This window comes from Protopterus annectens, chromosome 9.part0, assembly GCF_019279795.1.
Source record: "Protopterus annectens isolate FY-2018-M chromosome 9.part0, PAN1.0, whole genome shotgun sequence".
NCBI classification, from domain to species: Eukaryota; Metazoa; Chordata; order Ceratodontiformes; family Protopteridae; genus Protopterus; species Protopterus annectens.
This window is the reverse complement of record NC_056743.1, coordinates 100,701,117-100,714,326: the sequence shown is the minus strand read 5'-3', so window position 1 is coordinate 100,714,326 and position 13,210 is coordinate 100,701,117. Positions and strand designations below refer to the sequence as shown.

The following is a 13,210-nucleotide window of genomic DNA, read 5'->3' as shown; positions in this document are numbered from 1 at the left end:
ATGAAAAAGATACTCCTTTTGTATCAAAGAAAAGATCATTACAGATCCAGTTCTCAATGTCTTTGGTCCTAAATTACCTGACAGACCTATGCAAAGCAGGATTGTCTTAACTCTCTTTGAAGGTACATGCTTGCCGTGGGAACCCCTACTCTATTCCAGATCCCCTATAAAACAGTTCTCCAAGGTGGCCCTACACCCAAGACCTCCTGAGAAAAAGCTTTCACCACCATAAAATCTCTGTTATGTCATAGGAAAGCTAACACTGCCTTCCCAGCCTATGATCCAGCTGTTACTGCTCCACTCAAGTATCTGTCCTGAAAAACTATGATTTAATAGCCACCACATTTGTAAAGAACTTCAAAACTACAGGCAGCTCTCATGGGTTAAAGACCCCTTCTCTTCTTTTCTTCTATGGCAATGGGCTCACTTTTGGTATCATTGAAGCAGGCCTTTCTCATCCCTGTTTTATTTATTTATTTATTTTTTATTTTCTCCCCTTACCCACCAAATGAGGAATTTGTACAAAACAAAAGAAGCAAGGAAAACAGATAATAATGTGTGTCCTCTGCATAACTTAAGCGATTGCAAATCTATTTCTAAGCAAACAATTTCTAAACAGGTAGATCAGCGCATCTCACTTGTACTTCCTTTGCTATTCTTTCCATGGCAGTAGTGGAAATGCGGCCCAAGTGCAGGTAAGGTCACATTCTGCTAGAATTGCTGCAGCTGTCACTACTCTCCAACCTGGAGTTTTCATTCAGAGCAAAGGTAGGGATTGACACAGCCTTCTTAGCAGGCTTCTTGCAACCCAGTTCTTCTCAGGTCCATCTGCCCTAAGCTTCGTAAGATGTGTAAATCTCCCAAAGAAATGATGACTACTTCAACAGTATGTCTGTCATTACAGTAACGTTTCCCTTCCTTTCCTATGGTCTCTTTAGATTTTGGCTGGGTATCCACCCATCCTTAGCGCTTACTCTCCCCCTTTTTGTTCTTACAAGGTCCTACTTCCCAGGTTGATATTTTACCTGAAGAGTAACCTAGTAGGTCCCACCTGGTTAAGCATCCTGGTTGGAGCTCCACTTCATGCAAGGACGTATTTGTGCTCTGGTCTGAAACCTCATAATTTGCAGGAATCAGGGCTAGAAAGAACATAAGATGGCATGGGTGGATATTCTCCATGTACCACTGAGGTGGGAGAATGTCTGCCCACCAAGGAGCTACAAAGGAGCAAGGCACTAAAACTTACGCTCGGCATTGATACTTCTGGAAGTCTGAAGAATTTATCATTACTACAGAAGCATACATACTCCTATGTCTGAATTAGGTATAATCCTAACAAATCTGTACTTTCTGCTTCATTTTTAAATTATTGTTAACAAAGAAATGAAAACAACATAGATAAAGCTGTATTGGCTCAGCATGTAATGCCCTTGGGAACCCATACATGAAAGCACTGATGTCATGACAACCAAGCTGCAGTAAAGACCTCTATTCTCCTGATACATTATGTACAGAAAAAAGTATGTTCATTCATTGTCACTATTTATTACAGAAGATGTGAAAACATCTGCTCTATACTGGTACTAGCAAACTAAATGAAGGACTTCCATGTACAGGTTATTCTGCATCATTTCTCAAACCACTATACATTTACTTTGGCACCCCATGCCAAGCGGTAAACATTGGTAAACTTTAGAAGATAATGGCTCATGGGTGGTTACTAGGCATGTAGTCCCAATGACTACTGAGAAGCCTAGCCCAGTTTCATTAAAACACTGTCTGGTTGAGTGACTCACTACTATAATAAGCAGCTTGTTAACAACTTACAGCCTTTATCCTTTGTGCTAACTGCTTAACAGAATGAAATCATAATTATTTGTATGGGGGAAATGAGCCCCAGTGTCCCACGTGATAAGGAGTTGTCCGCACCATTGTATTAACAAAAAAGCATGTATACCTTGTGTATACATATATATGTATGTATCACATAATACAAAATAGATAATTAAACCGGCTGCAGGTGCAGCATTGCACTTCCATGGAAAAGCTACTTAAAGTAAACGTATTTAATAACAGTCATGTACAATACAGATGAATCAAATGATTAATTTTCTAATCTAAAGACGAAAGTACATCATTCAGAGTGAGTATTTTAGAGAAACAATTGACCTTTCATTGGTGTAAAAGCCCTCTGTCTGTGGCATCAGGCATTATTGCACTCAGAGGCAGTCCTTTACTTCCCTGCAGCCCTGCTGAGCATAAATGCTTGAATAAATAATGAATTCCTCGCATAAAACAAAAAATGCGACTATGCATGGCCAAAACTTTTAAGTCTACGAGTATTGAGAAATACGTTAAAACAATAACAGAACTAAATTTCAGCAAACATCCACAGTCAAAATGTGTGTTAGTAGAGAACAATGCATATTATAAGGTAGTCAGGTCATTACACATGTAAAAATTGAGCAAATTAAATAACGTGGACGAGTGAACTATATTACAAAAAGGTGCCCTGACCTGAACTCAACGCGTCACTTGTTTAACAACATTAAGCAAAGGTAAAAACTGATGAAATTCAGCGGTAATTATTATAGTCACCGCTAGACTCCAAATTAGGGATGCAACTAGTTCGTTCTCAGGCGTAGCACGAAGTTAAAATGGGTACATTATGTGATACGAATAACGCGCCAGAAGAGGGCAGAGTGCTCTAACATTGAATTAGAGTCCGAGGGTGGGCACTACAATATAATAGCGCCAACTTTCTCTTATATAGTCATCATTGTCACGCACCGCCCCTGGACCTCACTGGGCACAAACAGCAGAAAAAATAATTCTAAACAGGATGCCAGTCAGTTGCTGGAGTATGGCAGATATTAGGATTTTTAAAAAATATATATATTAGTTATGTTCTGTGCCAGGAGTGCGTTTATATTTTGTACTTATACTGCTGCCCACACTATTAACCTGTCGTTTAAAATGTAAGAGGCATGGCACGCCGTTAGCCACTTAGGACAATAAGAAAGACTATAAGTGCAGTCCTATAAGGGAAGCACGTTTTCTATACCTCCACACAGAGAGGGCACAGTTAACACATTTCTAAATATGACGTTAACCTCTCAGCAATAACGTCTATATGAGCTCCTCTGCATAGTCTCAGTCTAGAAACAAGAAGAAATTCAGAAATAATTTAGGACGATCTGCAACACTTTTTTTTAAAAAAGTAACACCATTAACCTCAGAAACTTGCAGAATAATAGAAAGCGAATTAGTGTGCATTTTCTGAAGTAGTGTATAACTAAATCATTGGCATAATTTATTATGTGCAATCCATAATCTTTTCTCCAAAAATCTTCAGTTATATTGGAGGGATGGAACAAAATTTCAAGCCACAATCAGGTACGTCCCTAAATATCAAAGGCAGTTTTTGAGTGCATTGAGTATGCCTAGATACTCTTTTGTAATGTTACAGCCCTATGTTGGCAATTAAATGTTGCATTTGAGCTATGCTACTCGCAAAAGCCACATCCTTTTCCTGCACAAATTATATCTGTCTACCCTCCTGGTTCCTGTTGCATTACAGACTGGAACAGTTAGAAGCCCTGTCCAGCGGTGGACCCTAGTGGTGCCCACGGAGCAGAGGTACAATTCATGCAAATTCCAGACAGTAAAGCTGTCTGCCAAACAGTTGTGAGCGACAACAGCTAAGATGGATAATTAAGTTTCATGCTGTTATATTTTACATTGTTTTGGGTTCTATGCAATAATTAGGATAACATAAATACGTTAGTATTAAAATACCATCTAGGTCAACACGACTGAGTGACTGTTGTTTGAAAGTGTCTAGTGTTAGGTTAAAAGAAATTATTAAAAGGACTACTGAACACATTCTATATTTATAACACTTTTCATTTCTATTACGTTATACCAACATTTGTTATATTAATAATTTTGCCCCTGCTTAATTCAGATCGGGATACAGCAAGCCGGAGTCTGAGCCCAAACTCTGCAAGGAAGGGGGAAAAATGTTACTTCTGGGCGAACTCTTAGGTTTCCTCCCAAAAATGCAGTGCATACCTTTCAACTGTACAGGTTTTCGCAGAACGTCAAGATTTTTGCCTCATATTTGTGGTGTGTTCCCCTTAAAATCGGTCCCTTTCTGGCAAATAACTGAGGATTGAAGTCATTAAGAATTTAAAACATTTGAGTTTAAGACTCCACATTCTTCGGAAAATTCATGCTAATAATGCAAAACCTATTATTCTATCAACTTTCTAAGTTTAGTAAGGGCAATATTTAAAATCTGTCCCTATTTGTCTCCCCATCATTTTAGGCTTTCTCCAGATTTTTTGCTCTAACAGGTTGAGAGATATGACAGTGAGTAAGAAAACTGTGTACCAGACAACAGTGAAGCTGAAATGAGAACATGCAGACACCCTAGGCGTAAATCGAACAAGAGATGCACACACTCTCATGCACTGGTACTAACTGATGCAAAAGTCATCCCTCTATCTTTGGTCCAGCTTGCTCATTTAGAAAATAAAAACACTGATAACACAGTGCAGGAAGAAAAAAAGTCTCTTACCTTGGCAAAACCATGGTGATTGTCAGTATAACAGCGTTCATTTTTCAGGCTTTATATACCCTTGCGGACCATAAATAGTGTTTTTTGTTTCGGTTTTCAGTAAAACATTCAGCTTCCAAAAATTTGAGTTGAGGTGAGGTTTCAGTTTCGTTCTGAAACTGGAAGATCTGCAGTGTGAGGTAATGCGGCTCAAGCATAGTATGACGTCATATTCAGCTTGAAAGGGTTCGTACAGTGAATTTCCCGAACAGTAAGTAATTAATTGCATTTGCATAGGGATTGTAGGGAAACCACCGGTCACTGGCTTTCAATTCTGTATTTGCCAATTCTTAGGACAGTATTGACTTAATATAGTGTCTAGTCCTAGATCCTGGTGGAAGGTGTCATTTTAATGCTACAGTTCACACAACTCAGTAATACGAGTGGGAAACTAAATGCCTACATGTCATTTTTCCTTTTTATATTCATTTGTTTGAGAAATTCAGTATGCTATAATGGCTAAGACAGTGAACAGCAACCTTTCTCGATGGCATTTAAAGAGGCGTGTGTATAAACGTTTGCTCCTCCACCCCACGTACTCGAGAGAGAAATATAACTTCGTGCTAAATTAGCATTTGTTTTATAGGGCGTGATATTTTATTCCCATTTTAAGCTTTGAATTTCCTGTTTGCTTTCTTTCTTTGTTCCTTATTTTGATTTGATTCTCGGTAAGCAGGGGCTTTGTGCTTCAGCGATGTTGTTTTTCTTTCGGCTTTTCCCGGTTAGGGTTCCCCACAGCGGGACTACAATCCGCTAATTATTGGTAGTATTTTTTTACGGTGCCGAGGTGCCAGTACGACGCCCAACCTTCAACGAAGGCACGCCCATTTCACGCCTGTCTTTTGAACGCCACTCGACTGCGGGGAGGACATGCAGACTCCATACACTAGGCGCTCCAGCTGAGAATCGAACGGGAGAACCTCTTGCTGTGAGGCGACAAAACATACCTGAAAAAATATATTGGTGAAATACAAAGATATATATATATATATATATTGGCCCTGGCCTGAGGCCCTAAGCCTAGCCAAGAGTTTAGTCCATGTATAGACAAATCAGCACCTGCTGCCCTTGTCCAGCAGTGAGGGGGGTGGAATCCCTGGGATGTATTTTCTATTTAAAAACACTGCCAGTAATTGGATTTGAAGAAAGATGGCACAACCTTGTTTAGCGCTTTTGTCCAATTTAATGGACATGAACTTCTTCAGAAAATAACATCCATACATTTTCAGCATTTAAATAACTGCTGTCACATGTGATAAAATAAACCAATGAAATACATAAAGTACTTAATGTATTGCTCAAACCGTGAAAACCACATAACTTTTTCTAAAAAAAATAACCATAAATAGTCAACACTTAAACATGTAAAATTGTAAATATTAATAATAATTATTGTAATCTTTGTGCTTGTAAACGGCACTTTATATTAATCATATAATTTAATCCAGGAAGCTGATCTGCATTTAGTAAAATCTGCCATAAAGTCTCTTTACATTCAAAAAGAATTTTAAAGTTCCCACTAAATTTGTCATCCTTAACTCTTTCTAAAAGGGTGCCGCTCTAGCAGGGGTGCTTTTCCAGTATTTATTTGCTGTACGTAGACCAGGATGGGTGCACCGAGTGGTGTGGTGGGGGGGCTTTGTGGAACCTTTTTGCCTAGGGCACCAGTTGACCTATGGCCCTTCCTGTCTATTCCACAGATGGGGGAATTTCTAAAGCACAAATCTGTCCTGCCAACAAGTCCTATTGATGTCACAGACCAGGTTGAGACCACGCGTGCTGGTTACTCAAGTGGAGCTTGACTTGTGGATATTGTGGATATGCACCAGTCCCATCAAGCTGGGGTCTGAGATCGCCTTGTTTGCCAGACAGAGGTCATCTCTGAGGAGTCTGTATGAAACTAAGTAGAGGGACAGGGTTTTTAGCCTATCTGTGTATGGTAGATTTTTATGACCCTGGATTTTCCGGGTGAGGGAACCCTGTGGTGTCTCCAGCTGCTGCATGTGCTTTGCGAGGTACATGCCAAATTGGGCGTTGTACTCAATAATGGGCCTTATAAGGGAATAATACAGGGATGTTATGACCTCCTTGTCCCTGAATGAGATGCCCTTACTTATGAGATGGGCCATGTAGGAAGCTTTCTGTACAACAGAAGCGACATTTTGGCCTGCACCTCAGAAAAATATATCCCAAATAATTGAGGCCGCAAGATTGAACCCTAGGGTATGCCACTTGGTACAGGTCTACTGCTTGAGGTGGCTTCCCTTATTTTGACTAGGTGGGTTCTGTCAGTGAGCCAGTTAGCTATCTATTTGGTAACATACATATTGATGCCTAGTTGAAAGAGTTTATCTATTATGCCCAAGTGGGGAATAGTGTTGAGGGCTTTGGCCAGGTCAAGGTAGGTGGTGAGCACTGTCCTCCCCTCATCCATGGCTTTGGTGGCTCTCTCAAAAACATCTACCAAATCCATGACCTCCCCTTGATGAAGTCAAACTCTGTAGGATCTAGTGTTTGGAGATTGCCAATGTCCTTGTTAATGAGGTCCATGATAATCTGTTCCATGGCCTTGCAGATCAGGCTAGTAAGGCTGATGGGTCTGTAATTGCCGAGATCGGTGGATGCTCTACCTTTGTGCAAAGGGATGACAGTGGCTGTCCTCCACTCAGCAGGGACAAATCCGGTACTTAGGCTTTGGTTGAATAGGGTTCCTAATGGTGCTTTAAGTTCCTGCCTGAGTTCATGTAGGATGCAGCCTGGAATGTTGTCAGGTCACATGGAGGCTGTATTTTTTGCCTTAGATTTACATTTATTTATTTATTGGCATCTGTTTACTGGGAAAGTTCACTGGCCATGAAAAGACCATTTTCAGTGGAGGCCCAGGGAGAAAAGCTCCACAAGGCAGTTAGAATGAATGTACATATTTTTCAGAACAGTTAGTAGAAACAACTAACATTGTACAAAACACAATATTACTTGTGTTATAAATGCATTTACTACAGAGAATGCAATTCAAGGTACAAGCACAGTTCAAGAAACATATAATAGATTAAGCAATTCTATTAAAAAAAAATAGAATAAATCAGTACAATATTACGAAGCATGATTATTGAGTTTAGGGTATACATCAAATGAATTAATAGGTGTTTCTCTAGTGGTAAGAACAGATTAGAGGGAAGGGAGATGTGAATAAAGGTAATATTATTTGAAATATGAGGAGTCAGGTTTTGGAGGGATATTACTAGCGATTCTGATGGCTAATGGGAGAGCATTTCATAGTTTAACAATGGAGAATGAGTAGAGCCTATGGCCACCTGGGAGAGTTGGTTCATGTATTTCAAGGAGAAGTTGGTTTTCTGACCTGAATGGTCTATCTGAGAGACAGTGAGTTAAAATGGATGAAAGGGCTGGGCAGGTAGATGGATTGTAAATGATTTTGTGTGCTGTAGTTAATTGTAAGTTAGGTTAAGTGGGAGTTCAAGCCATTTCAGTAACTGTAAGGAGGAGCAGTGATGTGAGGAGTGTTTTACATTGTTTGCAAACTTGGCAACCTTGTTGTAGCAAGTCTCAAGCTTGCTTTTTAGGGAAGGCTGTGGATATTGGTTAGGAGAGGGGCACCATATAGGAGGGAAGGTAGGAGAAAGTGTAAGGTAAGGGTTTGTTTTGTGGAACAGTTAAGAAAATGTTGATGTCTGTTGAGGGTACCTAAATTTGATGTGTTTTTGACACTTATGCATATGGAGGTCGAATGTTAGGTTTTCATTCAGGATAATCCCTAGTAATTTTGTATGAGATAATCTCTATGGTAGTCTTGTTTTGAGAATATATGATAAAATCTGTCTTATCAACAGGGGTGGATTTCTTGGGGTAAATACTGACATTTTGGTTTTGTTTGGGTTTAGGGCAAGATGATGATTGGACATCCAGGTTTTGGTGAAAATAAAGGCATTCCTGGTCATTTGCAAGCGTTCAGTATGAGATCTGGCAGAGCAGATAATGGCTGAGTCATCTACATATTGTACTACTGATCCATAACTAAGGGTGGAATGAAAGTAATTAATGAAAATACTAAAAATAAGTCATTCTAAAATGGAACCTTGGAATGCCTGTGGATGAGTTTAGGATGGGGAGAAGTACTTTTGCCATTTAGTGGATTGCTGTCTATTTTTAGGTAGTTAGTGAACCAATTTAGAGTAGGAGGGAAAATGCCTAAATTAGAGAGTTTAGTGAGGAGTAGGGGATGGGAAATAGTATTGAAGGTTTTAGAGAGGTCAAGAAAAAGTGAGGATACAATTTTACCAGCATCTTGAAATCGATTGACTGACTATATCCATGAAGGATATATGTTGTGCTGTGGCCTGGTCTGAAACCATGTTGGGTCAAGGAGAGGAGCTGATTTTGAAGTAAGTAATTTAACAGTTGCTTATGGATACATTTTTCAAGGATTTTAGAGAGGGGGAGAGTATAGCAATGGGACAAAAATTGGAGACATTTCTGTTACCACCTTTGTGAAGGGGAAGAATGTACTTTTTTTTTTTCCAAATAGGTATATAGGACTCTTGGATAGATATTGCTTTAGCGGACATTTGAACATATTCTGGGGGTAGATTGTCAGGCAGATTTGTGCTGGGTTTTAGTTTGACAAGTAGTTTTGTTTTAGTGACAGTGGGTATAGGAACAATGAGAAGGTAGATGGGGAGGTCATAGTAGAATTCTGTGAAGAAAGGTTTGGTAGAGATGAGTTGGAGTTATCGTAGGCTTGTGGAAAGGTAGCGGTGAGGTTAGATATTAGGTTGATGAAATGTGAGTTGAATAGGGTTGCTGTTTTGGTAGGTGTTTTATCTGGGTTTGGGCAGGAGTTGTTTTTGGTAGCAGGGTTTAGCAGAGAAGATATAGAATTCCAGAATTTCTTGGAGTTTTTTTTGTTGATTTGGAGGCCTAGATAGTATGCTTTTTTGTCATTAATAACTAGGCGCTTTCCTTGATTTCAAAGCTGTGTAAATTGTAAGCAATCAGGAGGAGTCTTACCTCTTTGCCATTTTTTTCATACTTTGTCCCTGGCAGTCATGATTTTTTGGTAGATCTGAAGAACAATATGGCATGGTTGGTTTTTGCTCATTCCTGTCCTAGTGGGACTAGTTTGTTTAAGATGTCAGGAAACGTAGTATTGAAGAACTTTACCGCTTCATCAAGGGAAGAGTTTTTAGTATATTCCTGCTGTTGATGTTTCTCAGAGTTTCATTTAAGGTTATAGTGTTAAAACTGACTAGGTTTCTTGTTTGTATTGATGTTGGCATGATGTTGAGAAGGCTTTCTGTAGAATTTCACTAAGGTTACCAGGAAGGGTGCAGCTTTGTTTGATTCAGAGACTAATATCCAATCAAGGATTGAGCCACTGTCTTTGTGTCTGCTAGGCCTGATTATATCTGTGCTAAGCTGTGTAAAGTTGAGGATGTTGATATTAAATACAGAAAGTGTTTTGAAAGATCTAGATAGTTTGTTTACATCACCCAGGATAATTGTTTCATTTCTGATTACTGTTTGCTGTCCAGAGAAGAATGTCTTCTAGCACGGAAATATTGTTACCTAGGGGGATATATACAGCTATTATGCAGAGGTTCTTAGAATCATTAATTTTTAGAAATATTAGTATCTCTTTTGTAGAGAACTGTGGGATGGGATCGGAATAAAGGACAAAGATGAAGGAATTTAGGTAAAGTGTTACCATGCCTCCTCCTTGTTTATGAGGTCTGTCAGCCTTTAGATAGGCATAACCTGGAGGGAGGAATTCAGAGCATTTTACATACGGTTTCAACCAAGTTTCAGTTGCAACTATTATATCTGGTTTATTGTGAGATATCCAGGAATGAAATTCTGGTATTTTGTTTCTGAGACTTTGGAGATTGAGTGTTGTGATATTTAGAAATTTATAAGAGCAGGGGGAGTTGAGAGTCAAAGGGTTGGGTCCTGGGTTTGGGTGGATGTCTCCACATTGGGACAGGTTAGATTACTCATAAGGGTAAGTAAAGAGTAACTGGTTTCTTTTTGAATGGTTGTAGAGAGGTATGTGGCTGTAGATATTTTTTGCAGGGGAAGTATTTTCAGTTTAGCATGAAGAATTATATGTTGAACATACAGGTTGGGGGATATGAATGAGTAAAGAGAGCAGAGGACTGTGTAGAAATTACAGATTAAGTTTTTAGAGGAATGTGAACTATGTAGAGCTGTGTTAGCTGTAATAGGAGACAGAAATAAGGTAAGGGGGAGTATAGAAATAGGAGTAATGAGAAGGGACATAGTGGATAGAGGGTATAACTTTTGAGTAAAGTATATATTGGTAGTTGTTTTGAGAGTTAATTTTATTATTTGGATATTTATGAGGTTGTCTAGAATGTGTGGAAAGGAAAGTGTTAGCTAGCTTAATTATGGAGAATAGTTCAGGTGGGACGTATTTGACCCTGTGGGTAGGTCTGACAAAGGTGAGGTATACGAGCGGTAGCGAGATACATATAATTGGGTAAGTGATGGGAATGATTGGAAGTTAGCTGTGATTGCAAGACAGTTGTACAGCTGCAGAGTGTATGTGAGAATAAATGTAATTGATGTGGGGATGGGTGGGAAAGGGGGTAGGGTAGGGGAGTACTGTGTACCCAAGTGCAGTGAGGGCAAACAAAGTGGGCCAGCCCAGGAGAGGTAGAAGCAGCTAGAAAGGTAGAAGCAGCTAGAAAAACTATCAGCTATCCAGGTAAGTTTGTTAAAGTGAATTGCTACCAAGTAAGAATAAGGGAAGATTGACAGAGATTCAACTAGACAGCAGTTCTGTGAAAGAACAAGGAAAAAATATTTTAAACGGGTATAGCTTAGAGGGAAGAGGGTAGGCTGGGTGAGAGCTAGAGATAAGACAAAGCTGATGTACTACTAGGACAAAACTGTACTAATATTACTTAAAGAAATGTGGTCAAATATACTGTATAACTGAGAAAGAAGAAATTGTGTTGCAGTCACTACCGTACAGAGAAAAATGACCAGGAAAGCTAGTTTAGTCATAGATTAACAAGAGTAAGGAGCAGGAGAGTGAGAGAGGAACGAGTTTAGTAGTGGTGATGAATGAGGGGCCATTAGCTTTAAATAAGTGGTTGACATATAGCTATGCAATTAATTTGTACATACATGAACTTAAGAAGAAAAAAATATCCTGGTTAAGGTTGGAGAATTTATCAAGAAAATTCAGTGGTTTCCTTCTGGAGTGTTGACTTTTATTTTATTGGTTCACAAACCTTCAGTTTAGCTGGCATTGAAGGGGGGAGGTCTGGGTTGAGTGTACCACCTAATGAAAAAATATCAAAAAGAGAGAAAAGGTAAGTTAGGACAAGGGGAAAAAGGCTTAGATAGTGATAGGGTAGATATAATGAAGAGGACATGGAGGTAGGGAAATAAGAGAGTTAGTAGGATGAGGAGATAATTATGTATAGCAGAAAGAGAATCAAGGTTACAGAAGAGCATACACACAAACTGGGTATTCAATAATATAAAATTTACAATTTTGCCTTATTAGCAGAGCACAATTTAATGGAAATAGCTGTTGGATGAGCATGCAGAAAAGTATATATATAATTAGATCATTAGGAGGGTAACAGCTGTATTAAAATGGAGCAAATATCTAGCAGGGTTATCTGCTTAATATATAGTGTGCAGCTTCATCTAGTGACACAGCTATTGTGATAATCAATTAGGCACAGAAACACAGGTATGCAACTGTAATCAGCTAGGCACAGAAACACCAACTTGGTTGATAAACTAAGATGTCATCCATAAGCTATTTTAAGTAGAGCAATTTAACATCTGTACCATAGAACAGGCAAAGCAGCACTACAAATGGTAATATTCTTAGGATATTCAGTGTTCGTTTCTGTGATGACTCCATACTGGCACTACAAATGACTATATTCTTAGGTTAGTCAGCATTCATTTTTGTGCTAAGTCCATACAGAATTTAACTTTGAATCGAGCAATAAATCATGATATCCAGCATACAAATCAGGCAAGGAATCTTAGTGCTTCCAGGAAGCAAGTTGTATGTGGTGCATACAATTTCTGAGGGAAAATGCAATACAATTTGGTAAAGATCCAGATGTACAACACTTCTTAGAAGAGCAATGTGTGCAAATAGTATAACAATGTAAACAGTATCATTCATTTAAATAACCAAATCATCCTCCATCTTTGAATTAATTACCTTTTTATGGCTCCCCCCCCCTTTTTTTCCATGTACTGTTCACATGTATTTCATAAGCAGTAATGCCCAATAGTGTGGGCATTAAACATATAATAGCCCACCCAAGGGTGTTGTAAGGCCCATTGTCACAAGCGGAGGAACTTCACACTCCTGGAAGATAAATTATTTCCCAATAATGCCTAACCTTTTGGGCATTATTGCACCTAGAAAGAGGCTGCCAAATTGTTGAGTGTTTGATTTATTAAATGTACCTACTTTATGTGTGTGTGTGTGTGTCACATACATACACATATATATGCACACAGTTTCTCCACCTAATGTTCCATAGTTGCTCTGCAGGATATGTAATTGTA

At 39.0% G+C, this 13,210-nt stretch overlaps 1 protein-coding gene across 1 annotated transcript in view; it reads right to left on the bottom strand.

The window, feature by feature from the left end:
- Window positions 1-4,719, bottom strand: part of LOC122811066 — a 549,228-nt gene extending 544,509 nt beyond the window's left edge. The window contains exon 1 of the mRNA XM_044082621.1: window positions 4,583-4,719. Coding sequence (XP_043938556.1) covers window positions 4,583-4,623 — 41 coding nt within the window. The 5' untranslated portion in view covers window positions 4,624-4,719. The remainder of the gene's footprint in view (window positions 1-4,582) is intronic.
- Between the last annotated feature and the right edge of the window lie 8,491 nt (window positions 4,720-13,210).